Raw genomic sequence first — 27,926 nt, forward strand, 5'->3', positions numbered from 1 at the left:
GCCTCCAGCCCCCGCCCGCCCTCCGGAGAGGGCGCCCTCCCCTCGCCAGCTCGTCCGTCCGCGAGGCCCTAGCGCCTCCCGATGCGCGGTCAGGCCGCTGCCTTCCTCCGAGTCCCAGCCGGCCCGCCAGCGAGAGGCCCCACGCGTCCCCCACGCTCGCCCTGACCCTGAATGTCTCCCGGCCGCCCCTCTCCCCGGAGCTGAGGTTCTTCCTCTCCACAACCCCAGCCAACCGCTAGCACTTCCCGAGGAATCCTGCCTCACTCTTGCCCGTCCAGCCTGCACCCCGCTGCTTCTGGGGCTTTCATCGACCCGCGGGCTTGAACAGAGATGTCCCTGGGTGGGAATGAACTTTGTACCCCGCTCCGGGGTTGCTGAGGCTCGGCTTCCCCTGACCCCTGACCTGGTGGGCCAGGCTGGAAGCCAGGCGCTCACTCTCGCAGCCCTGCTCGTCAGCGCAGGATATATACGAGCTGGAGACGAAGGAGGCTCTCGGATCCTCCGGGTGACCTCGCCCAGCGAGGGTTGCATGTCATTGGGCCAGGAGGGGTCAAAGGCCGAGACAGGTCAGATCTAGGGGCCTATCTTTTCCACATCCCTGTGCGTGCGCAGGCGCGCGCGTGTGTGGAGGGCGTGGGGGCGTGGGTGGGTGGGAATGAGCAGAACTGAGAAGGCAAAAGCAAGGATTCCCCCTGGCTGTGGGAAGAGCACTGCAGTGAGTCAGGAGGGCCCGGTCTGGGCGGCTCTGACTAAGGACACAGTCCCTAACATCGTGGGGTGTCAAATCTCCGCAGTCCAAAGGGGCCCTTCCGCCCCTTAGTTTGTGACTGCAAGTTTTGGCCTGAGAATGAGTGAGTGGGCGGGGGCCACTCAGGTGGCTATGAAAACTCTCAGTGGGTCTTAGAGGGGCTGGAATGCAGGCTGGGAACCCGGCTGGGGACAGAGGGTAGCGTGAGGTGTGGCCCAGTGAGCCTACATCCTCAGTTGCCCCACGAAGGCGGCCTTTTCTGCCACTTAATAGCACCTTTGCGGTGGAGATGCAGGCTGCTGGGGTTTGGGGGACCCCTGAGGCGAGCCCCCTTTCCCCCTCCTTCGTTGGGCCACCAAAGTGGTCTCTCTGATGACTGCCGCCTTCTCGGGTGCCGTGGGTGTGTGTGGCACCTTTTCCAGCACGGTGGCCTTTCAGCGGGGTTCCCCCCACCCACCCCCTTTCCTGGGAAGGGTTTCTTTCCCTTGTGTGGGCAGCAGACGCTGAGCCCAGACACGGACTTCTTCTGGCTCCACAAGCCTCTCCCAGTTGCAGGCTCTGGTTCCTTCAACTTCCAAAGATAAATAAATAGTGATTGCAAATGGAGCAAGGGAGAAGGGGACGGCCCCCCTCCCCCCAGCAGGAGCCCTCCTCAGGGCGGGCAGGAGCCAGGCCTGCATTCCTAGGAAGGGTCGTCACAGAGCCACAGCCCACTGGCAGGTCTGCCACCAGCCCTCCTGTTCCCAGGCCAGGGAACTTCTCAGAGAAGAGCAGGGGATGCCTCGGTCCAGGGTCACACAGCTCTCCTGTCATTTCTTCTTTTTTTTTTTTTTTGCTCTGTGGAGCCACTCTAAGTCCGGAAAGGAATTCCACTGCAACAGCCACTCTCTGAGGCTGAATCGAGGCCAAATGACATTTAATGAGGCAGTGATTCCTCACAGGTGGGAATGAGGCGCGGGATGGAAACAGTTGCAAAATGCTGTCCTGTCCTGCTAGTCATCCCTTTTGATCTCTCTTCCCATCCAGAAAGGTGATGGATGAGCGGTAGAGACAGGGTTGGGGACTTATCCTCCGCTTCCTTTTTTTGCATGTTGTTTTCTCTGAGCCACTCAAAGCTTTCCCCATGAAAAACCTTCCTGGTTATCTGTTCTCAGAGATACAGGCTGGAATGAATGAGTTGCCTGCATGTGTTGAAGTTTGTTTGGGATAGAAAGATGACTCAAGCTGAGCTCCCACCCTCATGACATCTGGTTAGGAAGCTGGGCCCTGGCCCTGATTGTGTAGGATAACCTCTTCATTGAACTCGGGATAAGGTAGCGTGATACAGGGAGAAGGCTGAATTAATCCTGCCTGAAACAAAATGGGGGGTGAGGAGGCCTGATCAAAAATGTTAGTCCAATCTAGGGCAGAAATGTAACTCACCACAACTTACTAGACCATTGTTGTCCCCTTAAGGGCCCTGGGGCTCGCACCCTCTAAGCCCTCTCTAAAGAAGCTTTCCTTGGGACTTTCTGGCTTGATCCCTGGTAGGGGAACTAGAATCCAACATGCTTCGGAGCAACTAAATCTGAGGGCTGCAAATAGAGAGTCCGTGAGGCACCACAAAGATTCTGCGTGCTGCCACGAAGACCCAACTCAACCAAATAAACAAATAGAGGAAAAAATGTCCAAAAAAAAAAAAAGACAAAGTTTGCCTTTGCTGGGTGCTAGCTGCTGGCTAGCCTCTCTCTTGCCTCCACCCGCAATGCTGATCCATTCCCCTTCATCAGGCAGTGGCTGGGGGCTCTTCTCCCATGATTGACCAGACCCTCCACTGGGGGCAGCTGAGAGTGGAAGATGGGGGGTCACAATCCGTGTCCCTTTCCTCCAAGCCCAGAGCAGACCAGAGTTAGCACAGGGCAGCCAGCGTTTACTGAGGGCTTGTTATGTGCCGGGCACTTGCAACTACATTTTAGGAGAATTAGCTCATTTTGTCCTCATACCAGGGTGAGGATGGCTGTTTTAGTGGACAAAAGGGGAAGAGGCACCCTGAATAGTAAACTTGCCCAAGGATACACAGCCTGGAAGTGATGGAAATCAGGATTTTTAAATATAAATGTATTTATCTATTTGTTTTGGCTGTGCCGGGTCTTCATTGCCACGTGGGCTTTTCTCTAGTCACAGCAGGTGGGGACCACTCTCTAGTTGAGGTGCTCGGGCTTCTCACTGCGGTGGCTTCTCTTGTTGTGGAGGACGGGCTTTTGGCGCTTCAGTAGTTATGCTTCCAAGGCTCTAGAGCATGGGCTCAGTAGTTGTGGCACAGGGGTTTAGTTGCTCCGTGGCATGTGGAATCGTCCCAGACCAGGGATCAAATCCATGCCCCCAGCATTGGCAGGTGGATTCTTTTTTTTTTTTTTAACTTTTAAATTAAAACAATTTTTAAAATTTTATTTATTTGGCTGCACCAGGTCTTAGTTGTAGCTTGTTCCCTGACCAGGGATTGAACTTGGGTCCCCTGCATTGGGAGCTCAGAGTCTTAGCCACTAGACCATGAGAGAAGTCCCGGCAGGTGGATTCTTAACCGCTGGACCACCAGGGAAGTCCCAGAGTCCAGTTTTAACCACTGAGCTTTATAATTTCTGGGGTAGGAAGGCGCCCTCAGTAATCAGTCCAAGAAATCCCCTCACTTCTGCTTAAGGTTGTCTCATTTTGATTTTCTGGCCCTCTCTGAGCTGAACCTTTACAGACATCCACCCCCCAAACCATAGCTAGTGGTGGGACGGGGATCCCCAGTCCTTATTCTTCTAGCAGAGTCAAGGGAGACAGAAACTTTCCCGAGGAGCTCCACACCTCGGCTATAAGAGAATAGTCTCTAAAGACTATGAGAGAGACTTCCCTGGTAGTCCAGTGGTTAAGACTCTGAGTTGCCCATGCAGGGGGGCTTGGGTTTGATCTCTGATCAGGGAACCAAGATCCCACATGCCTCACAGCCTGTCCAAAAGATAAAAATATATACATTTTAAAAAATAAAATAAAGGCTATGAGAGATCATAAACACATATAGAATCAGAGCTCACAATATCCAGCACCTCCCAGTTCCAGGCCCTGGTCTCTTCTCCTGGCCATCAGAGGCCCCACTCAGGATGTCTGAATTTAATTGTTAGTTTTTCCAGTTCCCTCTGTGCCTTCTCATGCCAGAGGCAGGATCCTAACAGAGACCCAGGGTAACAGTGGATAAGGTCATGGCCCATAATTGGATCGATAATGCCAGCATGACTTTTCTCCAGGGCGCCATTAATTTAGAAAGACATGGAGGCTCAGAACCTGTGAACACCACCCCTTTATCCCACCTCCCCACCAGGAAGGCTCTCTGGGGTGGTCTTCTGAGCTCTGTCCTCTCTTCCCTGTCCTGAACTTCCCCGTGGGGACTCTGCTAAGCCGCCCGTCCTGTTGAACTCTGACACTGAGGGTTCATGGCAGAGTGCTCATGCCTCAACCAGAAGGGATGAACAGGAACTGTGGGAAGCTACCCGGATAAGTATTGGGACCTCTAAGGACTTCCCTTCAGAGATTGGACATCGCCCCCTACGAGGTGCCTGTGTATACTTTAGACCCTCCCACAGAGGGACTCATAATCTCTGTCTCCATGAAAATCTGACTCACCCTTTAAGTGAAATGATGGATGACTTTCTGCACCATGACTGTCATGCTTAAACGCATGAGACTGAAGCTAGATGCAAATCCCAGGCTCTTCATTTTATTGGTCTTGTGACTTTGGGCAACTCACTTAATCTGCCTTGGCCTCAGTTTTCTCATCTGTGCAATGGGGTGAAAAAATATTTACTTCAGAGGGCTGTGTTGATGATGTCAGGTACTTGTCAAAGGTGCCTGTGTGATATACTATAACAATAGGTTTGGTCTTTTAAACAATGAATGAATGGATTTTCTTTTCTTGCCTGTGCGGGGTCTTTGTTGCCGAGTGAGGGCTTTCTCTAGGTGTGGGGGTGTACTCTCCAGTTGTGGTTCATGGGCTTCTCACGGCAGTGGCTTCTCTTGATGCAGAGCACAGGCTCTAGAGCGTGGACTCAGTTGCTGTGGCTCACGGGCCCGCTCCACGGCATGTGGGATCTTTCCAGGCCAGCGATGGAACCCGTGTCCCCTGCGTTGGCAGGTGGATTCTTAACCACTGGACCACCAGTGAAGTACTGTATTTGGTCTTCATGCCCACCCATTCCTGACCCCCAGCTCCTAAAACCCTTGGCATTTCCTGAGGGACAGGAGTATCTTCTGTTACTCGTCTGGGCACAGCTGAGTTTATGCTAATGAGGGTTGTACTCTTAGCCTCAGGATGGGGGCTGGTCAAGACGTCTTGAACAATAAGATTCAGAGAGCGTCTGGGTTGGTGAACAGTCACGGTGGCGGGAGGGAGCCCACCCAGGATGGGCATGGAAGCTCCATGCCCCACCCCCCTGCCCACACCCTGCCCTATGAATTGCTTCCACCTGGCTGGAAGTGGAAGCGATGAGTTGTATCCTTTTTTTATATATAATTAAATTTATTTATTTTTAATTGAGGGATAATTGCTCTATAATATTGTGTTGGTTTCTGCCATACATAAACATGAATCAGCCATAGGTATACTTATGAGTGATATCCTTTATAATAGACCAGCAAATGTGAATAAAGTGTTTTCTTGAGTTCCATGAGCTGTTCTAGCAAACTATAGACTTGAAGAGGGGGTCACGAGAATCTCTGATTTATAGTCAGTCGGTCGGAAGTATGGGCGCCCCAGGACATCTGAAGTAGAGGCAGTCTTGGGGAACTGAGCCCTTAGCTTGTGTGGTCTGTGTAAGGTAGTCAGTGTCAAAGTTGAATGAAATTATAGGACTCCCAGTAGGGGCTGAAGAATTGGAGAGTTGACTGGAGTCAGAAAACACCCCAGGGACTTCCCTGGTGGTCCAGTGGCTAAGACTCCGTACTCCCAGTGCAGGGGACCTGGGTTCAATCCCTAGTCAGGGAACCAGATCCACAGGCCACAATTAGGAGTTTGCACGCTGTAACTAAAGATTCCACGTGCCACAAGGAAGGTTGAGGATCTCATGTGCCAAAACTAAGACCCAGTGCAGCCAAATAAATAAAAGTAAATTAAAAATAAAACAAAACACCCCAGCCTGACACATTCACATGCTCAGTCAATGTCAGTAGGGCCGGCGGCTGTGTTTCTTATTGGAAACTGCTTGGTTTTGTCCTGTTATAGTTCACTGTTTACCTATCTCACTCTTCCACTAGAACAGAAGGTCCAAGAGGAGGCTATTATTTTCTTTATTTCTATGACTTCCAGCCTGTTTTAGTGACCAACGAATAGAAGAGACATTTAATTAACTTGCTCAGCAAAGTGTTCCTGAGTTTTTAGTTATTTAAAAAACAGTTACTGGGCATTTACTATGTGCCAGACACTGTTTCGAGCACTGAATATACAGCAGTCAGTGCATAGACAATAAAGTCCATGGTTTTGTGGAGGTAATGTTATAGCAGAGGGAGCCAGATAATATGTAAGTAAACCAATGAATATGTTAATCTAGTGGGTGAGGAGAAGATCAATGAAGCAAAATTAAACAGGGTAAGGAAATGGGGGAATGGAAGCAACCTAAAGTGTCCATCAAACTATGAGTATATAAAGAAGATGTATATATACAATGGAATACTACTCAGTCGTAAAAAAGAAGAAAGTTTTGCCACTTGTAACCGCATAGTGAACTTGGAGAGAAGTACACTAAGCAAAATAAATCAGACTGAGAAAGACAGATACTGTACAAAGCACACTTATATGTGGAATCTAAAAAATGTAACAGACTAGTGAATGTAACAGAAAAGGTGCAGACTCACAGCGAGAACAAACCAGGGGTTATCAGTAGTAGGGAGAGGGAAGGGAGGAGGGTCAATATAGGGGTAAAAGAGTAAGAGGTACAAACAGTTACATATAAAAGAAACTCTGAGGATATATTATGCAGTGTAGGGAATATAGCTAATATTTGGTAATAACTATAAATGGAATATGGGCTTCCCTGGTGGCTCAGCAGTAAAGAATCTACATACAATGCAGAAGACGCAGGAGACCCAGGTTCGATCCCTGGATCAGGAAGATCCCCACCCCCCGTGAAGGAGGGCATGGCAACCCACTCCAGTATCCTCGCCTGGAGAATCCCACGGACAGAGGAGGTGGGCCACTGTCCATAGGGTGGCAAAGAGTCAGACATGACTGAAGTGACTGAGCATGCGTGCGTAAATGGAATATAACCTTTAAAATTGTGAATCACTATATTGTACACCTGTAACATATACTATTGTACATTAATTATACTTCAATTAAAAAAAAAAAAGAGTGGTGAGGAAGACCTCTCTGACAAGGTGATCTTAGAGCAGAATTCTGAAGGAATGAGGGAAGAGGTCCAGGGATTTGGGGGGACAGGGCAGCATGGTGGGAGGTCCCCAGCTGTGACCCATCAAGGAAGAGCCAGCGACAAGCATGGCTGCCCTGCTGGCAGTGAGAGGGAGGGAAAGAGGGTGGTGGACACGGTATCCTTGACCTCAGGTCTAGATCATGTAGGGCGTTGAAGGTCACGGGAAAAATGTTGGATTTTATTCTGAACGAGAAGAGAAGTCTAGAGAGTTTGAAAAGAGGAATGACCTGATCCGAGCTGGACTTTCACATCTCCTCTCTGCCTCCTGTGTGGAGGATGACTCTGGTGGGAGGACCACGGGGTCCTGAGACAGGCTCGGAGGTTGGGGTGACAGTTCGGTGGGTGAAGGAGGTGGTGAGGGAGGTGGGGTGTGGGTGGAAAGTGCGTCCAGTGGGATCCCTGACACAGTGAGCGGAGTGAGAAAAATCTGTCCAGGAGAGCCCCTAGGTGTCTGGCTTAGGCTGTGAGAATGGAATCCCGTTTATGAAGCTGGAGAAGACTCAGGAAGGGTCAGATTTAGGGAGAAAATCAAGTGTTGGGTCCATCACTCTTTGGACCTGGGGGAGTCCAGCTTGGTGCCCTCATGGAGTCGATGGGCCAGTTAGGAGAGGCCGGGATGGACACGAATGGGTGCCAATCACACACCGTGATGAGTGCTGGGAAGGGAAAGGGACCTTCGGGAGCCCCACGGGGGCAGAGGACCCTGAGGAGGTCAGGACAGGCCTCTGAGGAGGTGACAGCTCAGCGGCCTGGAGGATGATCAGGCCTGGGGCAGGGAGGAGCTTGGCGCCATGGGCTCAGGACAGACGCCTGTCCCTGTGGGGAGCGGGGGCAGGGAGGGTGGATGAGGGCCCCCTCCTGCTCCTGCCTCTCTCCGGCCAGCCGTCGAGCCCCCCGTGAGCTCCTGGGCGCCCCAGAGCTCGGGGACACTGCGTCTCTCTTGCCCGGGATCTCCCAGGGGGCCTCTCGTCAGGTCAAGGTTCGGGGGGCTTTCCTGGTGCCCATCACGCCTTACTTCCCACCTGGTGCTGGGGCTCCTTGGGGCCCGTGATGGTTGTTTAGATCCTTCTCCCCCACCCCCCAGCCAGGGGCTGCTCCAGCCACAGCCTTTCTCCTCAGAGGCGCCAAGAGGATGGGGCCGGGGCCCAGGCCCAGGCCGGCACCCCCTCCCGGAGCCCTACCAGGGTCAGAGTATTCAGGGCCTAGAGGGGTGGAAGAAGCTCTGGCCAGAAGAGTGTGTGTGAGTGTGTATGTGTGTGAGTGTAGAGTGTATTGTGTGTGTGAATGTGAATGTGTATGTGTGTATGTGTGTGTGAGTGTATGTGTGTGTGTGTGAGTATATGTGTGTGTGTGAGTGTATGTGTGTATGAATGTATTGTGTGTGTGAATGTGTATGTGTGTGTGTATGTGAGTGCGTATGTGTGTGTGTATGTCTGTGTGTGAGTTGTGTGTGTGCGCACGAGTGTGCGTGCGCGAGTGTGTATGTGAGTGTCTGTGTGTGTCTGAATGTGTGTGTGTGTCCGAGTGTGTATATGTGTGTGAGTGTATGTGTGAGTGTGTGTGTGAGTGTATGTGTGTGTGTGTGTGTGTATGAGTGTATTGTGTGTGTGAATGTGTATGTGAGTGTGTCTGTGTGAGTGTGTGTAAGTACGTGTATGTGTGTGTGTGCGCAAGTGTGTGTGTATGTCTGTGTGTGAGTGTGAGTGTATGTCTGTGTGTGAGGTGTGTGTGTGTGAGTATGTGTGTATGTGTGTGTGTATGTATGTGTGTGTGTGTATGAGTGTGAGTGTGTGTTTGTGTGTGTTGTGTGTGAATGTGTATGTGTGTGTGAGTGTGTGTGTGTGTGAATGCGTGTGTGTGTGTGAGTGCGTGTGTGTGTGTGAATGTGATGTGTGAGTGTATGTGTATGTGTGAGTGTGTATGTGTGTGAGTACATGTGAGTATGTGTGCGCGCGTGTGTGTATGTGTGAGTGTGTGAGTGTATGTGTCTGTGTGTATGAGTGTGTGTATGTGTGTGTGCATGTGTGACTTGGTGTGTGTGTGTGACTGTGTATGTGTGAGCGAGTGAGTGTGTGTGTGTGTGAGCGTGCGTGTGTGGTGGGGAGGGCTCACTGGCCACCCGCCTCTCCGTGCTGTGCAGGGGGTGGGCCCAGCTCCCGGGACACCCCTCCCACGGCAGCCGCCCCGTGCCCTGCGGTGGGGGGTGTCAGTCCCCAGTCAGTCTCCGCACCCCAGGGCTGAGGCTTGCACATCCGCCCCCGTCGTACCCCAGGGAGGCAAACAGACGAGGAGCAGGCAGCTGGTGGTGGAGGATGCGGCGTTATTCTGGGCAGGCGGGGAGGTGGAGGATGATCCAGGCTGGCCTGGCGTGTCTGGGGTCACCCCCCAGGGCTCCAGGCCGGGTTGGGGGTAATTCTTCCCCTTCAAAGCCTGTGGCAGGGAGGCCCAGGTTGAGGCAAACCTCAAACATTTGTCTAGAGCCAAGCCTCTTCCAGCCCTCACCACTATTTACAAGAATTATTTTTATCAAAGGAATAGACACATATGGTGAAGAAGTGGAACAGCGCGCAAGAGCTTGTAGAGAGAAGCAAGGCAGGGCCTCTTTCCAGTCCTCCTGCTAGCTGCGGCTGTGACCTGGTCCTCCTTAGACTTCTCTGCTCTTTGTAGACGCAGCCTGGGAAGGAGGCCTCAGGGGTGGGGTGGCTTTCTGGAGCGGCCCCTCCCAGAGGCGGTCCTCAGATTCCCAAGCCCGATCCTCTGGGTCCCTGTCACCCTCTCCCAGTGCCACCGCCCCCTGCCCGTAGGTCACTTCCCGCCGCCTGCAGCGCGTGGGAAGCCCCTCCAGTCACAAGGGATCTCAGAGAAACGTCCTTACTCACACAGCCTGGCAGAGTGGACTTCTTTTTCTTTTTTTAACTTCCCTGACCAGGGATTGAACCTGGGGGCCCTTGGCTGTGTTAACCACCGGACCTCTAGGGAATTCCCTAGATGTCTAACTGGCTGGAAAAGTTGGGTTTTGCCTGGAACCTTGATTCCTGGCAGCAGCTGTCCTCTTGGCGCCTGGTGGGCCCGTGGGGCTGGGGTTGGGGGGGGCTCTGGAATTGGCCCTTTGGTGTTTGTCTTGTCACCTCCATCTGCTTCTTTGTTCCTCTCTGTACTCTTCTTCCTTCCTTTCTTCTTCTTCTTTTTTTTTTTTTTTTTTAGTATTTATTTGGCTGCCCTTGGTCTTAGCTGCAGCACACGAGATCTGAGATCTTCGTTGCAGTCTGTGGGACATTTGGCATGTGGGATCTTCATTCCCTGACCAGGGATTGAACCTGGGGCCCCCTGCCTTGGGAGCCAGGGGTCCTAGACACTGAGCCACCAGGGAGGCCCCCTTCTGTGTGCTTTTCTCTCTCCTTTCCTCTCCTGTGAGACGGTGTGGAGTTTTGGTTTCACTCTGGGCAGATTTTGCTGTTTTTGCGCCCCAGTCTCCAGCCGCCTCTTTCATTTCAAGCTAGGGGAACAGGAAGGGGAGGCTTGGGTGTCTATCCTGGGCTGGCTTCTGAAGGGGAACTTGGCCTTACCACGGCCACCGTGACTCTCCCAGTGTCAGACCCCTGAGGGGAGCCTGTCGGGCTCTCAGGGCTTTAATTGCCTCTTGGAGGGTCCCCTTCCTCAGCCTCAGAGGCTCCTGTTTCATTTCTGAAGGAAGGTGGCAGTTCCCCCCGCCTCGACTCCCCCCCACTTCCACAGTTATCTGCTCCATCCATCAGCGCTCCGCTCACCCCATTGCTCCACAGAGATTCTGGCAGACTGCAAGGCCGAGCCGGGCTGGGTCCACTGCTGGTCTCTGGTGCTTAATGAACACTTACTATGTGCAGAGCACGTGATGGACTTTATCACGTTTAAACGTCACAAGGACACCATGAGGCCCGATTTGCAGGTTGAGGGGATGGAGGCACCACAGGGGCTTAGTTTCTGGCTCGAGGGAATATGGCTGGCAGGGAGCAGATTGGGAATTCGGACCCAGACAGACGGGTGTCAGAGTCTTGGAGAGAGTTTCGTGGGCATGCGTGCGCCTGTGTGTGTGTGAGTACGTGTGCACGCACACAGCTCCCCTCCCCCAGTGCAGTCCCTCTACACCTACGCCTGCAGCTCCTCTCCCTGGGAGCTGGTTCCCAAGCTCACTCCATAAAACCCTTTTGATGCCCTGGGTTCCTCGCAGTGGACACAGTGAGAGGCCTGTTCCCTGCTCCCCACCTCCTGCCCTAGGGAGGCTCCAGGCCTCAGCTCAGAGCGCCAAACGGCACGGAGGCTGCCAAAAAGGGCCCGGGCGTCCCAGGTGAGCAGAGTGCTCCAGGAGTGCGCTGGGGGTGGGGGGGGGGAGGAGACGAGGCGGGCAGGGACCCATCACACAGACACAGAGACGCTGTGAGCCCCGGGGGGGTAGGGGGAAAGGTGGCTCTCTGTGGACCTCCTGGCCCCCAACCTGGACTGGGAAGAGGGCCATACCAGGGCAGAGGCTCTTTCCTGGCAGAGGGCTGCCCTTCACCATCAGCGCACACCCCCAAATCCTGGCACCCCTAGAAGCAAACTCCCCTCCGTGGAGGGATCAATCTGCAAAGACACTTAGAGCCCTCCATTTCGGGGCCCCTCCTGTCACCTGTGGTTTGCAGAGGGAAGGGTGATGAGGGGGAGTCCCAGGGAAAGCCAGCTGTCAGATGCAGAGAGGGTAAAGGTTGAGCTGGCTGGGCTCACCCAGAGGCCTCCAAATGGAGGCGCACCCCCCTCTTTCTCCAGGGGAGGAGATGCCCCTTTGGGAAGCCAGAGAAAGGCAGGAAGCCTGTGCCCAAGAGTAGATTGGGCAGGCCAGGGCTCCAGCCCCCAAACAGCTGCTGTCTGGGCAGGAAGGTGTCCGTGGGGAGCCCGGGGAAGGGGCGGGGGTCAGCAGCAGCCCCTGGAGCCTATGGCCCAGCTGGGCACCCCCCTCCCCAGAGCCCGCCGGCCCAGCTGAGGAGGGCCGTGGGCAGGGCCTGCCTTTGCAGATCTGGCTTTATCTTCCACACACATTGAAACCATCAGGCCTGGCCCTCCGAGCAGCCCGCCTAACCCCGTCAGCTAGAGACACTGAGCTTTCATCCAAACCAGACCTTCCCTCCTCCAGGTCCCTGCTCGGGGGAAGGGGGGCAGAGAGCACAGGCCTGGAGCCAATTCCTGAATTTTTTAATTGTTTGTCCCCTCTTCTACTCTCCTCTCTGAAATATCCACGAGGCCACCTCCCACTCTGGGCCCCCTCGCTCCCCACCTCATCCTCCAAGGGGCATTTAGAGGATGCTAAGGAAAACAGGGAGTCCGGGGGCCCCAAAGGACAGAGCTGCACCATCAAAGCAGCGAGGGCGCTTCTGTCCTTCCAGGTTTGGGGAAACCAATTCAAAGGCAAACCCCGAATGCCTCTTGCTTGGGGCCAATAAAAATCTTGCTTCAGTGCCGGCTTCCTCCGCTGAAATCAGATATCCTAGCAATAAACAAGTTTGAAAGGCAGGGAAAAGCTCTTACTTTCTTCTTCTGATTAGTTTTTCTTCCAATACCCTCTCCTTTCACAGGATCCCTGCCCCAGAAACTTGAGTGCAGAACTGCACCCTGACTCCAAAGTCCTAACCTCCCCCCCAGGCTCCTGCAGGCACGGAGCTGGCTTTGCTCAAAGGCAGGTCGAAGGGGGCTGGGGGAACAGGCCTTGCAGCCTGGGGAGCTGGCTGCCAGCTTATAGTTCTCAGCCTTTGGCTGCTGGCGGCAGTCAGAAACAAGAAGTGGAGTTAGGACAAACTGGGAGCACTTTTTTCTCAGGTAATCCTTCTGAAGTCCCCTCCATGCACTGCGGGCTGTGAAAAGCCCAGCACCATGGGGTTTTGTGTCGAGCGCACAGTTGGGAAAGCCAGCCAAGGTGGGTTTTGAGGTGTCAGAGAGGCTGGGAGGGCAGAGGACTTGGGGTTTTGCTTCCTCGCCTGGCCCACCAGCCCTCTCTTGGGGGTACCCCGCCTTATGTCTCTGTCTGTCCCAGGGGAGTGGTCCTCCACAGGCGGCCTGCTGTGAGGAGCACCCGCTAGGAGCTGACTCCTACCGCCCTCCCCTACCGTCTCCACTCCCCCGGATAGCTTTTTAAGTGACTTTGCTGTCTGAGATGCCATTCTGTTTGTTTTTCCTTCTGACACTATCTCTCCGGAGAGTTTCTGGTCAAGAGAATTATGTTGAGGCTGCAGATTGCAAGAGAATCGAGCCTAATGGGGAACAGACAGACAAGACACCTTTCATGTCCAGCCAAGTTTTCCTTTCCCCCCAACCCCCGTTCTTTCTCTCTCTCTCTCCCAACTTCTCATCTTCCCTTTTTGGCTTCAAAGTTGGCCCTGGTTTGCACTAGTTTCTTCGGTACAGCTGGTGAATAAGGTCACACATTGATTTTATTTTGGAGATTGGCAGCTGGGTCAAGCCTAGCTCTGAAGCTGGGGAGCTCCAGGCAGGAGTGCAGCCAGCCAGCTCGCGGAGAGAACCTTCCAGAAGGCCATCGGCACTCGGAGGGTGGCTTCTGCTCCTTTGGGGTCTCAAAGCTCAGGAGCTGGACAGTGTATTGATTTTTAAATACAAAAAACGGTGCCTAGAGTAACCCCCTCCACCGTCGCCCCGCACCCCCTCTCCATCCCCACCGTGTGCCGTGTCAGCCCCCTGTGTTGGAGCTGACAGAAGACAGTGTCAGCTCTGAGGTCCCTTTTGGGACCCTGAAATGATTTTTTTTTCAGAGAGGGACTTGACCTTGCGAATGAAGACTCGGCCACAGGCGGCCTGAGATATCTACAAACCGGGTATAAAGCTGGGCGCGACTGGGTGTGGTTGAGGCAAAGTGGGTAGGGAAAAAAAGAGAGACCCTCTCCCTACCTACGTGCTGCTTGAGGGGAGGGCAGATTAGCAAAAACTGTCTCGTGGACGGTTGGATGCTTTCGCCCTTAGTCACGAGGCTGATGTAATAGCATTCAACTGATTTCATGGTAAAGACAGCCACGGCTCCCAGCGCAAATCAGCTCAATTGCACGGCTGCACTTCTGGTCTCCTCGAAGCCCTCTAGGAACAGGGGGGCGAGGCGTCCACCCTCGGTGCTTTGGGGCCACTTCTCGTCTCAAGGACAAGGATGTCCTGGATTTTCCGAATGCCCCGTTTGACCTCCTTCCTCCTGGCCCAGCCTTGGGGAACAGAATTCAGCGCCTGTCTGGCCATGGGGGCTAAAGGGCACTATGCACACACTCTGAGCCCTGCAGCCTGTGACACAGTTTGCATCTACGTGAGGGAAACAGGGTAAAAGAAAGCAAAGGGTGAGTCCAATCAGGCTGGGTTTAATTCTCTCCCTCCCTCCCATCCCCTCTACTTGGGGTTCCAAAGTTTGTTCTGCATTAAGACTTGTCAGTTCTCAACAATGACTGCAGGCTGGAAATCATCCATTTCTTTCATGGTAAGAATTTTCTTTTATATGACGTTTATAGGGAGGCCCTTGTGGTTAGGACTCTGAGCTTTCATTGCCGTAGGCATCAGTTCGATCCCTGGTTGGGGAACTAAGATCCCACAAGCTGAGCGGTGCAGCCAAAGAAATCAAAACAATAATAAACTAAATGAAGCTTATAAATCTAAGGATATGCCGCTCACTAATTATTAAAGGCTGAGACAGCAGAGGAGGCCAGGGTGGTGTGGTGATCAAGCTCTGGACCAGGAATCAAAGGTCTTGAGTTTCTTTCTTGTCCTGCCACCAACCCACTCTGACCTCAGGGAAGGAGCACACAGAACCTCCTCTGGGTCTTGGTGCCCCATGCACAAAGGGACACCGCCCAGCAGCCTAAATCACCCTACTGGCTGCCATGAGGGCAGAATCAGAGGAGGTAGTCATGGTAATTTGTGTGTCATAAATGATTATAAAAGGGGATGGAGGAGGCCCATTTGAATATTAAGAGGTTGCTTTGTTAAGAGATGCGGTGAATCTGTGAGGAACTTCCCCAAGACAGAACCTTGAAGGATTCACTGGGGAATTTCTGCGTGTCCAGACTTTCTGGGGCTGGGTACCAGGGTCCAGGGGCTGGACAGCATCGTCAGAGACAGGCTGCACAGGTGGGTGGGATCCAGGATGGCGTGCGGTTGTCACTCAGGAAACTTGCCGTGGACGCTGTCAGGGTTTTGACGGAAATCTGAATACTCATGCCTGGCCCACGTAACACAAGACAAAGTCACAATTGGTTCTCTCTGCGAAAGGTCCTGGCCTGTGGTGGGCATATTGGACTTTGGTTTCCTTTAGTGATCTGGGTTTGAGTCAGCCTCCCAGAGTTCCCCCCCAGGTCCCCTCCTTAGTTTTTCTTGATCTGAAGACACGCACAAGCTTGAGGGGTCTCTTGTTCCAACTATGTCTCTCCCAAAGTTTCCATGGAACCCTCAGAACCCTCAGCCGAGTTTGCAGAGAAATGAGGTATCTGGAAGGACCTTGTGACTCTGCAGAAGTCAGCCACGTCGCTTGGGAAAACCGTGTCTTTCCTGGCTTCTGTTTTGACTTAAAAAGAATGGGTGAGGGGTGACTGGAGAACCCCGGAGGGCAGCCAGGGGGAGGTGGCAGATGCTGTGAAGGTGGTGGGTGGGGTGCCCTCCTTGACCCCGGCCCCTCTCTCAGATCTCTACCTTCTCAGATGAAGTTGAAAAAGAGAAGGCGTGGGACTTTCTCTGGTGGTCCAGTGGCTAAGACTCCACACTCCTAATTTAGGGGGACCAGGTTCAATCCCTGGTCAAAGAACTAAATCCCCCATGCCACGCAGCCAAATAAGTAAACAATCTCCATTAGAAACCATTCTCCCGATAGATAAATACATTTATTAAAAACAGGGTGATGCTAGATGACAGTCTCTCCCAGGGTAATTTGCCGACAGTGGCACCCCAATGCTTGCCCCTCAGGTTAGCCAATGTCGCCACCTAGAGGTAGCTTTGAGTCTCTTAACAGCAAGAGGCCCCCTCTTTTCATAATTCCTGAAATGCAAACATTTAACTTTCTGGCCTTTAGAATTTACAGTAATCAGTTCAGTTCAGTCGCTCAGTCGTGTCCAACTCTTTGCGACCCCATGAACCACAGCACGCCAGGCCTCCCTGTCCATCACCAACTCCCGGAGTCCACCCAAACCCATGTCCATCGAGTTGGTGATGCCATCCAACCATCTCATCCTCTGTTGTCCCCTTCTCCTCCTGCCTTCAATCTTTCCCAGCACCGGGGTCTTTTCAAATGAGTCAACTCTTCGTATCAGGTGGCCAAAGTATTGGAGTTTCAGCTTCATCAGTCCTTCCAATGAACACCCAGGACTGATCTTCTTTAGGATGGACTGGTTGGATCTCCTCGCAGTCCAAGGGACTCGCAAGAGTCTTCTCCAACACCACAGTTCAAAAGCATCAATTCTTCGGCACTCAGCTCTCTTTATAGTCCAACTCTCACATCCGTACATGACCACTGGAAAAACCATAGCCTTGACTAGATGGACCTTTGTTGACAAAGTAATGTCTCTGCTTTTGAATATGCTGTCTAGGTTGGTCATAACTTTCCTTCCAAGGAGTAAGCATCTTTTAATTTCATGGCTGCAATCACCATTGGCAGTGATTTTGGAGCCCAGAAAAATAAAGTCTGACACTGTTTCCACTGCTTCCCCATCTGTTTGCCATGAAGTGATGGGACCTGATGCCATGATCTTAGTTTTCTGAATGTTGAGCTTTAAGCCAACTTTTTCACCCTCCACTTTCACTTTCATCAAGAGGCTTTTTAGTTCCTCTTCACTTACTGTTTCACTAAGGGTGGTGTCATCTGCATATCTGAGGTTATTGATATTTCTCCCGGCAATCTTGATTCCAGCTTGTGCTTCTTCCAGCCCAGTGTTTCTCATGATGTACTCTGCATATAAGTTAAATAAGCAGGGTGACAATATACAGCCTTGACGTACTCCTTTTCCTATTTGGAACCAGTCTGTTTTTCCATGTCCAGTTCTAACTGTTGCTTCCTGACCTGCATACAGGTTTCTCAAGAGGCAGGTCAGGTGGTCTGGTATTCCCATCTCTTTCAGAATTTTCCAGTTTATTGTGATCCACAGTCAAAGGCTTTGAACGTCAGAATCCCTACTTTTATCTGCAGTGTGGCTTTGGCTGCATCTGTGACTCTTGAGAGTCCCTTGGACTTCAAGGAGATCCAACCAGTCAATCCTAAAGGAAATTAGTCCTGAATATTTATTGGAAAGACTGACGGTGAAGCTGAAGCTCCAATACTTAGGCCACCTGATGAGAAGAACCGACTCATTGGAAAAGACGCTGATGCTGGGAAAGATTGAGGGCAGGAGGAGAAGGGGACGACAAAGGATGAGATGGTTGGACGGTATCACCAACTCAATAAACTTCAGTTTGAGCAAGCTCTGCGAGTTGGTGATGGACAGGGAAGCCTGGTGTGCTGCAGTCCATGGGGTTGCAAAGACTCGGACACGACTGAGTGACTGAACTGTGGCCTAAGGCGCACCATTCTCGTAAGCTGTGCAATGCCAGGATGGGTGTGGTGGCTTCCAGTTGGGTCCAATGCCCCCTCCTGTTAGACTCACTCACTACACCAGATCGTAGAAAAGAAATCTTTTAATTGCTTTGTAATTAGCACAGAAGGTGTAATTCAAACTCACATTTTTATTTAATAGATGCTGAATTATCACATGAGAGCTTTGATTGAAACAGTATAGGAATCGTAATGGTTTAAGTTTTACAAAATTGCATTCTGCAGCATTATCATGGAGTTGTTTTCATACAATTAAAAGACTGGGGTTTGAATAAATACGAAAAACCCACCTAGAAAACAAACGATGACCCAGACTACAGCCATCTGTCGTGACTGCCCGAGAATTGTGCTTTCTGGGTTTTGAAGAGCTAGCTACACTACTGACAATCTAGAGCTGCAAAATCCTGGCTTATAAATACAGTCGGGGGGGGAAGCTATAAACGCGCCTAAAAAGTACTCCCAGGAATAGGACCCTCAAAGTCAAGTCTTGTTGAAACTGTGAGCCTGAACTGGCTTTGGGGGAAATCTTTAATTTCTGGCGAGCTACTGGAGATCCACTGGTGTTTGATATGAAATTACCACAGCAAGGACTGCAGTGGGGGGAAAAATTGCATCACTGGACTCTCATCACCACAGAGCCCTGGGTAAAAGCTCAAAGTCCTGTGTTTGGACGGGATGGTAGGAAGGCCCGAGGCCTGCTCATGGTAGTCACCCTGTAATTTTCAGGGTCATAGGGTGGTTGATGGATGATACAACTCTCATCGGCCACAATATGGGTGTGCAGGATTAACTCGAGCTGGGTCCTGAAGTTACCCAAACTGCCATCTGGAGTGAAGACCGATGTTAACTGGGTGGGATGGAAGCGGGGGGACAGAGACTATGCTGCTCCAGCGTGGCAGAGGTGACTGCTCTGTGGGGTCTGTACGGAGCTGGCAACAGGGATTTTCTATCCAAGTGGATGACGAGTGGGAATCCCTCTAACTGTGGCGATTACAGGCAACACCTGGGAAATGCATTCCTGGGCAAAGTTCAAGCCTGAACTCGACTCCTGGCCCTGGCCTAGGCATCTGATCTGCAGAAACGTCTGGATTCCTCAAATCCAGTCCAAAGCCACTGCTTGCAGTGAGCTTCCTGTGTCAGACACTAGGTAAGACGCTTCCCAGCCACACACATTGCCCTGGGCATGCTTTTGTCAGGTCCCCAGGAGGGCATGGTGGTGTGGTGACTTGGGGCCCCTGGAAGGTGGAGGCCCAGGTGAGCGCACAGTGAGTCCTCCTGGATCCGGCTTCGGGTCAGTGTGCCTGGGCCATCTCCTCCGGGGCCTTCAGCTCTGCTGCGGGCTTGTCTGGGGCCATTTTCTTGGAATAATCTCGCTCTCCAAAAATGGTGCTTCCGATGCGGACGTTGGTAGATCCCACTTCAATCTGTGGGGAAGAAGAAGGGGTTAAGTTTAAAAAAATAATGAGATGTAGCAGATGCAGCTGAAGGACTGTGGGGCAGTGGTCTACCCAAAGGGGTGTTTACGAAGTACGTAAGGCGAGACTGCAGAGACTGGGGAAGGCGACTGGCACTTAGTGGGGTGGGCGACAGGGGTGGCAGCCATGCGGGGTGGCCCACACACCCTTCTCATATGCTGGGGTTTCAGAGATGAGCAACCCTCCCTGTGAGTGAGCGAGCACAGGATCGAATTCCATTTTATGGAGAAACACCAACCTTATAGCAGAAAGTGAAGAGGAACTAAAAAGCCTCTTGATGAAAGTGAAAGTGGAGAGTGAAAAAGTTGGCTTATAGCTCAACATTCAGAAAACGAAGATCATGGCATCCGGTCCCATCACTTCATGGGAAATAGATGGGGAAACAGTGGAAACAGTGTCAGACTTTATTTTTTTGGGCTCCAAAATCACTGCAGATGGTGATTGCAGCCATGAAATTAAAAGACGCTTACTCCTTGGAAGGAAAGTTATGACCAACCTAGATAGCATATTCAAAAGCAGAGACATTACTTTGCCAACAAAGGTTCGTCCAGTCAAGGCTATGGTTTTTCCTGTGGTCATGTATGGATGTGAGAGATGGACTGTGAAGAAGGCTGAGTGCTGAAGAATTGATGCTTTTGAAATGTGGTGTTGGAGAAGGCTCTTGAGAGTCCCTTGGACTGCAAGGAGATCCAACCAGTCCATTCTGAAGGAGATCAGCCCTGGGATTTCTTTGGAAGGAATGATGCTAAAGCTGAAACTCCAGTACTTTGGCCACCTCATGCGAAGAGTTGACTCATTGGAAAAGACTCTGATGCTGGGAGGGATTGGGGGCAGGAGGAGAGGGACAACAGAGGATGAGATGGCTGGATGGCATCACTGACTCGATGGACGTCAGTCTGGGTGAACTCCGGGAGTTGGTGATGGACAGGGAGGCCTGGCGTGCTGCGATTCATGGGGTCGCAGAGAGTCGGATGTGACTGAACTGAACTGAATATACTCTATCTTCCAATCCTGCAACTACTGTAGATCCAGAGGAAAGTTTTACAGTGTGGTTCTTGGAACCTGATCACATTAGCCTCCACTCTGGAAGATGGTGTATGTGAGTTGCTAACACAGCACATCTATCAGTGTGTGCTCAGAGCTGCTGCATCCTGGGGGATCTCTGCGTACGATCAGACACTTCGTCAGGACTCGGTGTCATATGACCACGCCCAAGCATGAACACAGGGAAATGCCTTTTTAAAAAGCTGCAGTTTAATTTCTTTCGATTTTCCTTTAGATCCCACTTAGGGAATTAAACTGAGTTGTTGTATTTTTTTTTTTTTAATGAGGTGTCAAGCTATAATTTCTATACAGTTCATTTGAAAAAAAAGAAGGGGCCGGGGACGTCAGCATGGGTGAGAGACACTGCCGCGTGGTGCCTCGATGCGACAGCTAGGTGTTGCCTTTGGACCCGTCCTGCAGGCACCCGAGGGCGCCCGGGACATACTCACCGCGTGCTGGAAGTCCACGGACATGCCCATGCTCAGCTCCACCTGCTCGGGGGGGGCGCCCAGCTTTTTGCACAGCTCCTCCCGGAGGGACAGCAACACCTGACGGGGAGACAAGTGTGACGCCATTTTACCCCTGCCTTCTCCGAGGATGGCTGAGAGGGGCCGAATCTCAACACCTCTGACAGAAACTACTTTATTCCTCATGGCTTTGAGGCCTGTCAAAATCACCACAAATCACTGGAAGGGTTTGTAGCGAGCTCTCCTACTTTCAAGAAAATTGTCACTCGTTGGAGAGGAAGCCGGAGCTCGTTTTCTCTGAAGACCGTGTGTCAGGCAGGTTCAGACTGAGTGGAGAACGGTCTGTGGGGGTTCGGGGGACCTGTTCCCGTTTTCCGTATGAGGAGAGTTTAAGGAGTGGGTTATCAAGTAACATGACAAGACACGTCTGCAAAGTCTGTGGAGCTGACGACAGCAGCCAGCCCCGGATACCCTCAGTGGACGTGAGTACCGCCCCCACCCCGGGCCCGAGTACCTGGAAGTCTGGGTTCGGTCCTTGACTAAGATCATGCCCGAAGCTCCCGATGGTCATCAGCCCCACGAACTCCAGGCTGGGGCACTTGGCGTTGATGTGTTCCACCAGGGCTGCTGTCTCTGCAGGGGGCAGGCCGTGTTTGCCTTCACAAGAGACAGAAGACCGAGAGGTTCTAGGAAGCCAGAGGAACACCGTTCCCTAGGACAGGGGAGGCGACTCTCAGGCAAGAGGACTTCTTGGGAGAACTTGTCCTCAAGACTGAAATGGTGACTGAAATGGTGAGATGTCTGTCTGTGTTGCTCCCCTTCTGACCCGGTCCTGAGTGTCTCAAGGGAAGAGCTATAAACTGGATTCTCTTTATTCTGTTTCAGCATCTGAAGACAGCTAGAGTAGAGGGAAAAGGAAAAAAAAAAAAACACCCAAAACACTGCTTTTCTTCAAATAGAAAGAAAAAAAAATTAATCTAAAAAAAAAAAATTATCTGGAACTTTCCTGGCGGTTCAGTGGTTAAGATTATGTGCTTCCAGTGTGAGGGCGGGGGGAAGCCATCGGGTTTGATATCCCTGGTCAGGGAACTAAGATACTGCGTGTTGGGTGTGCGGTGGAGCCAAAACATTTAAAAAGAAAAACAGAAAAACACCAAGAAGATGCACATTGCCCAAATGCCAGATTAACCAGAGAATTATTTTTCCAAATCTGGTACTTCTACGGTTTCATTAATTTATTAGTGGAATTGTAAAAACAAATAAAAATGAAGTACATATCATATAGTTTTGACTAGAACTTCGCAAAATTTACCTGATCTTGCTCATTAAAAAAACAGAGAAGGATTCTGTAGCAAAACATTACTTGTTATGCAGGTATGAGGACAGATTCTGTCCTTCCCTCATTTAACAAAGAGAGATGCTAGTAACACTCCAATCTTTAATTAGGGCAAATGAAGAAATGCTGTAATGGACTCCATCTGGAATCCGTTTCAGGTTTACCTATCAGGATCAAGTAACGTATAATCTAGGTGCACGTACAGATAATGCTGATTGTTAAGATTTAGTGAATGCTTACGTACCAGGCGCACACGCCACGTCCCTACAGTTTTTTATTTAATGCAGCAGCTCTGTGAAGTAAGTGCTCTCACTCTCTCCATTCTAAAAAAAGAGGAGACTGAAGCTCTGGGAGGCTAAGGGCCTTTCTCAAGGCCACAGGGCCAGGAAGTGAGGAACTGGGATGTGGATCCCGGGAGCCTGACTCCAGGCCCCAGGCTTGTTCCTTCAGCCTAAGCTCTATCAGCAAACAACTGGTTTGTAAACACGGATTCTTAGCAAACAGCGAACAAGTAAGACGCACAGGGTCCTGTACCAACAGCTTTACCTCCATCTCCACACTCAAGCCTCGCAGCACCCTTGGAACTACCGCTCTGCTATCGCTGGCAGGTAAGGAAAGTGAAGGGTCGGAAGGTCAGGCACATCACTCAAGGTTCCAGCACTGGAGCGTGGTAGAGCTCAAACCCCAGGTCTGCCTGTTCCAGGCTCAGGCTCTGACTTCTGTGCTATACTGCTAACCCAAGCCTTGTCAAGATATTCCCTGACTGGTGCCCACAGTGGGTTTTGTTCGATTTTCTCCCAATAATGGAAACATGATTTGTTAAGGTTTGAGAAGTATTACACATGTAAATTCGCAATCTCTTTTGGGAGGGAGGGTGACCTCCGGGAATTTTCAGGATCAAAGTCACACAAGCCCCTTCTTGAGTCTCCTTGCCGGCCTCTTCAGAAACTAAGAACGCATTAAAGAATTAGACGTGGACTGGTTTGGAGGTCCTCGTGCCACCGAGACCCTACATACGACAGCTTATTTAACGGCCCCGCGAGTTCCTTCTGTGACCTACTGCATCGGGTGTTCAGGCCTGCCATCTGTCCTGCGCTCCACCATATCCTAAGGGGAAAAAGTCTGCTGCTCACTTACTCGCCTCTCCGCTGGTGTTTATCTGGACCATAACCTTTAACCTTTCGGGGGAACCTTTTTTCTGCCACGCACTGTTCACTTTGTCCGCCAGCTTCACAGAATCGACCGTCTCCAGCATGGAGAGGTTAGGGACAGCTGTAACGAGAGGGAGGCGAGGTTATAGTAGCCACAACTGCTGAGCCTGCACGCCACACCAGGAGAAGCCACTGCAGCGAGAAGCCCATACAACAGAATGAAGAGTAGCCTCCGCCTGCAGCGACGAAGGCCCAGCACAGCCAAAAATAAATAGATAAAAAGAAAATTATGTTCATTACACAATAAAACGAACCTCAAACAAAAAAAAGGAAAAGGGCAAAAGTGTTTCCTGTGCTAGCCAAAAAATTTTTATGGGCTTCAATTCCTTCTCGTTTATTTCAAAAACCGCCCAAAAAATACATAATGTGTGCTAGGGTAGGTTTCCAAGTATATAATACCCAGCCAACTGTGAGTTCATTTTGTTCTTATCATGATGTTTCCCTTTAATCAAGAACTAATATTTCTTTCCCAAAAGAATCCCTGAAGCATAAATGGTGACTGAGGGATAATCTAAAACATTTCCTCTTCCACAGAAGGGACTGTATGTGATACAATGATGAAAAAACTGTGTCTTCATATTTAGAGTTTTATCTTACCCATCAGTTTGTTGACATTCTGTTTCTGTAGATGGCCAATGAAGTGCCATTTGATCTCAGGACACAAAGACAGAATCTGAAGAGAAAGAGGTGGGTGAGTGTGTGGAGGGCTTGTCAACTCACACACTTCGCACGTTCCCGTCTCACCTTTCCGGTCTAAGCAATTAACCACTATTGCATCTTCAGTCAGGCCCTTAAAGACACTTAGAGAAAAACTGAAGGCTTCTATTTCTCTTCCTTGTTCCTGTCAACTCTCCCCTTCTTTCAGATACTTCCCCTTGAGAAGAAACTGATTAAAGCTTTCAAATCTCAAAAGGATCCAAGGTTACAGCAAGCTTCTAAAATTACCATCTTCAAAAAAGCCACAAAGGAGAAAACGACAGCGTTGAGAGAGAAAATCTAGATGAGAAATATTTGGGGCTCACGGCGAACGCAGGCATTTCTACCATCAGCCTGACCTCCTGCTCTGAAACTCAACTACCAAGGTGGGTCTAATTTCCAACTGAACAGTCAAGATTTAGATACAAAGAATTCAGATTCCACTTACTTGAGGATTTGATGCTTTTTCAAGCAGTTCCTGAACCTACAGGGTAAAAAACAGAGTAAGTCAGAAGCCTGGCACATACGACTCTTCTGAGAGCAGCTTACGGGCAGGAAAAGGGCCCTCACATACATAGTTCTCCCCGAAAGTGCGTTGCCCGTGACTGTAGGCCTCTATCACCATGTCCGCAGGTTTCGTTTTGCTGACTGCTACTAGCCGGGGCTGGATGGCTGGGAGATGCTGCCAAGAGGAAAAGAGCCAGATGAGTCAATGTTTGGACTTATCCTGATAAGTCCTGTAGGACATCCTGTAGGATGGATCGGCAGAGATCTTTACTTGGCATTTGATAAGATCCACTTTTCCAATACAGCAAGGCTATCAGTATCAAATAATGTTGATGAAATGTCTTTTGTATGCATGTTAGCCACATTAATATCTAGCAGAGCAGAAGGGACTACCCTGGTGGTCCAGGGGTTAAGAGTCTGTGCTTTCAGGGGGCGTGGGTTTGATCCCTGGTCGGGGAACTTAGATCTCACATGCTGCATTGCATGGCCAAAAAATAAATACATGTAAAAACTAAATAAAAAAAAAAGCTAGCAGAACACCTTTCTCTCTCAGGAGAGCTGGGAAGGTAAGTAAAAGCTTTATTTGCTAGGAGTGTGGTCTTTAACCAATATTACCAGTATCATCTGGGTCCCCTCCTGACCCACTGGGTCCGAATCTCAGATTGGAGTCTGAGAATTCTGCTTTAAAACAAACTCTTCAGCTGACTCTTGCATGGCAAGGTTGGAGGTTTAAGAATCACTTAGTTAAGAAAAGGCATCAATCTCTGACTAGAAGGGAGGCCACTTCCAGCTCCTAAAACCCCAAGGTCAACAGTTTTGGAAACTCATTGTGATCCTGGGGTAGCTATCAATACTGCCTCTCAGAAGCAGCCTTAGGGTAACTCTGCAATTTATGTGGCAGAACCAGTGGCAGAGGGGCATCCCTGGTGATCCAGTGGTTAAGAATCCGCCTTCCAATGGAAGTTCCATCTCTCATCAGGGAACTAAGATCCCCCATGCCTTGGGGCAATTAAGCCCACCTCACAACTAGAGACAAGGGGGCGTGCCACAACGAAGATCCTGGGTGGTGCAACTAAGACCTGATGCAGCCAAATAAATGAAATATTGAAAAAAAAAAAAAAAAGAAAGAAAAGAAACAGTGGCAAAACTGAAGCTTCCCTCCCTTAGTCGGTAAAGAATCCACCTACAATGAAGGAGACCCGGGTTCGATTCCTGGGTTGGGAAGACCCCTTGGAGAAGGAAATGGCACACACGTGACCCCCGGCAGACCTGGCCTCCTTTGGGTGCACCTGTAGTGGGCATCTTCCCCTGCAGTCTCTGGATACAGGCCTGGCCCCTCTCCCCTCCGCCAAGGCTGCTGACCCCTACCACGAAGCAGGCTGGACAATGGTCGCGCTGCCTAGAGACTGGTCATTTTCCTGGGATCGTTAACCTTCAGAAAATCTGACAGGAGCTGGGGAACCCCCTTAGCCTTCGCTAGCTTTTTGGGGGGCTCTGCAGCTTGCGCCAATGCCAAGGCAGCGGGCAGGTCCCGCCCCTCCAGGAGACCCCTCTGCGTCACTGTGACGACCCGTTCCCACGCAGGTGTCCCCCTTTCTCGGCGCGGCCGCCCACAGTCCCCGCGCGGTCCCCTTCCTCACCCGCGGCCGCCGCGCCACCGCCTGCTGCACGCGCTCGTTCACTGCTCGCAGAGCGAAGCCGATCCCCAGCTCCGCCGACATGCTGCCAGCTTTCCACATCCCCCAGGGACCAACGTGGAGCCCCGGGCCCGCGAACCCCTGGCAGAGACCCCTTCCGGTCCCGCCCAGCGCGGGTTTCCGTGAGGCCCAATCACCACTAAGCACTGAGTCGTTTTAGCCAATCGCCAGCGCGGGGTGGGACGGAGGTGGTGCGGCGGACAGTCCCGCCCCCCGGCGACGCCATCTTGGGGAGGTCGCCTCTGAGGCCCTGCGAGGCTCTTGGGTGCTGCTGGCGTCCTTCCTGGTGCCGCCGCCCCCGCCGCCCCCGCCGCCCCGCCGCCCCCGCCGCCCCGCCGCCCGCCCCCGCGGAAGCCGGGAGGTGCAGAGAACCTAGTGTGCTACTGAGGTCTTACTCCTCTATCGGGGAGACGTGACTTTTATCTCAGATGATTCTTGGGAGGAACCGTTAAGAGAGAGAAAGCTGTTACTAAAGAACTTGGCAGGATTTACATGCATGGCTGTTTTCCTTTGGTTATCCTTCAACTCAGTGCTGCCCACTGTAAGCCACATATGTAATTTAAATTTTTCGAATAGGCACACAAAAAGTACATTTGTCCTCTAAAGATGTACAAGTTGAGAGTTGCATATTTATTTGAGGCAAGATGAGGTGCCCAGGAGGCGGCAGCTCAGCTGAGCTGCTGCTGCTGCTAAGTCGCTTCAGTCGTGTCCGACTCTGCGACCCCATAGAGGGCAGCCCACCAGGCTCCCCTTGCCTGGGATTCTCCAGGCAAGAACACAGGAGTGGGTTGCCGTTGCCTTCTCCCCGATAGCTGAGGGACTGCTCCAAAGAGGTAGTGGGGGAAGGTCAATATATAAGATTTTGATGCAGGGGAAATTCAGTGCAATCACTTTGTACGAGTTTTTCCCCCTAGTCAGGAGGATCTGATGCCACCATGAAGGGATTTTGTGCTTTCCTAGATAAGAGGAGATGCAAGAATCAGGATCATAAAACCTGTTCCTGAAATATCCACCTATATAAAGACCTGTGCCATCAGATTCCCTGGAGCACAGAGTACCTCACTCCACCCTGAACTCCCTCATCGGGTGCTGAAGGTCAACAGCTGCTTGCATCTCATCATATCTAGAAGAGCACTAAATCCCTTCATGATGACAACAGATACTGGCTGAATATCTTTTGTAAAATGAGCGCTTAATTGTATTGAACTCCACCTTCGACAAAATCTTAAATATTGAGCTTCCCCCACTGCCTCTTGGGAGCAGTCTCTCAGAGCTATCCGAGGTACTGCCTCCCAGGCTGCAGTCCTCAATTTGCCCCAAATATAACTCAACTTGTAGCTCTAAAGTTGTGCATGTCTTTTAGTTGACAATCACAACCCTTAGAAAGTCAAGTTACCCTAATCTGGAGCGACTGTATTAGACAGACATTCCTAAAGCATAATTATTCTTAATACAGTTTACCTAACAGCTCATTGTTGCTGTTCAGTCGTTAAGTCCTTAAGTATCCGACTCTTTGCCACCCTATGGACTGCAGCACACTAGGCTTCCCTGTCCATCACCAACTCCCGGAGCTTGCTCAAACTCATGTCCATCAAGTCAGTGATGCCATCCAACCATCTCATCTGTTATCCCCTTCTCCTCCTGCCTTCAGTCTTTCTCAGCATCAGGGTCTTTTCCAATGAGTCAGTTCTTCGCATCAGGTGGCCAAAATATTGGAGCTGCAGCTTCAGCATCA

The 27,926-nt window shown here is 51.2% G+C and overlaps 1 protein-coding gene and 1 long non-coding RNA gene across 2 annotated transcripts; one reads left to right on the top strand and one right to left on the bottom strand.

The window, feature by feature from the left end:
• The first annotated feature begins 11,589 nt into the window (after positions 1 to 11,589).
• LOC123330775 lies at positions 11,590 to 25,625 on the top strand. Its single transcript, XR_006546933.2, has 2 exons — positions 11,590 to 14,665; positions 24,157 to 25,625. It is a non-coding gene; the product is annotated as an uncharacterized LOC123330775 (long non-coding RNA).
• PLPBP (pyridoxal phosphate binding protein) lies at positions 17,824 to 26,308 on the bottom strand. The gene is made up of 8 exons (XM_006050956.4): positions 26,135 to 26,308; positions 24,562 to 24,669; positions 24,436 to 24,471; positions 23,889 to 23,964; positions 23,218 to 23,352; positions 21,259 to 21,401; positions 20,727 to 20,825; positions 17,824 to 19,182 (listed from the first exon to the last, which is right to left on the bottom strand). Exons 1-8 carry the CDS (start codon positions 26,231 to 26,233, stop codon positions 19,051 to 19,053), a joined length of 828 nt encoding a protein of 275 aa, XP_006051018.3. The 5' UTR covers positions 26,234 to 26,308; the 3' UTR covers positions 17,824 to 19,050.
• Positions 26,309 to 27,926: the final 1,618 nt, after the last annotated feature.

Source organism: Bubalus bubalis, chromosome 1 (genome assembly GCF_019923935.1).
Source record: "Bubalus bubalis isolate 160015118507 breed Murrah chromosome 1, NDDB_SH_1, whole genome shotgun sequence".
Lineage (NCBI taxonomy): Eukaryota > Metazoa > Chordata > Mammalia > Artiodactyla > Bovidae > Bubalus > Bubalus bubalis.

Coding starts and splice junctions, on each gene's coding strand:
- PLPBP (XM_006050956.4), bottom strand. CDS start 26,233: ATGTGGAAAGCTGGCAGCATGTCGGCGGAGCTGGGGATCGGCTTCGCT. Junction 24,670..26,134: donor CGGTGGCGCGGCGGCCGCGG/GTGAGGAAGGGG, acceptor TCCTCTTGGCAG/CATCTCCCAGCCATCCAGCC. Junction 24,472..24,561: donor GCACTTTCGGGGAGAACTAT/GTATGTGAGGGC, acceptor TTTACCCTGTAG/GTTCAGGAACTGCTTGAAAA.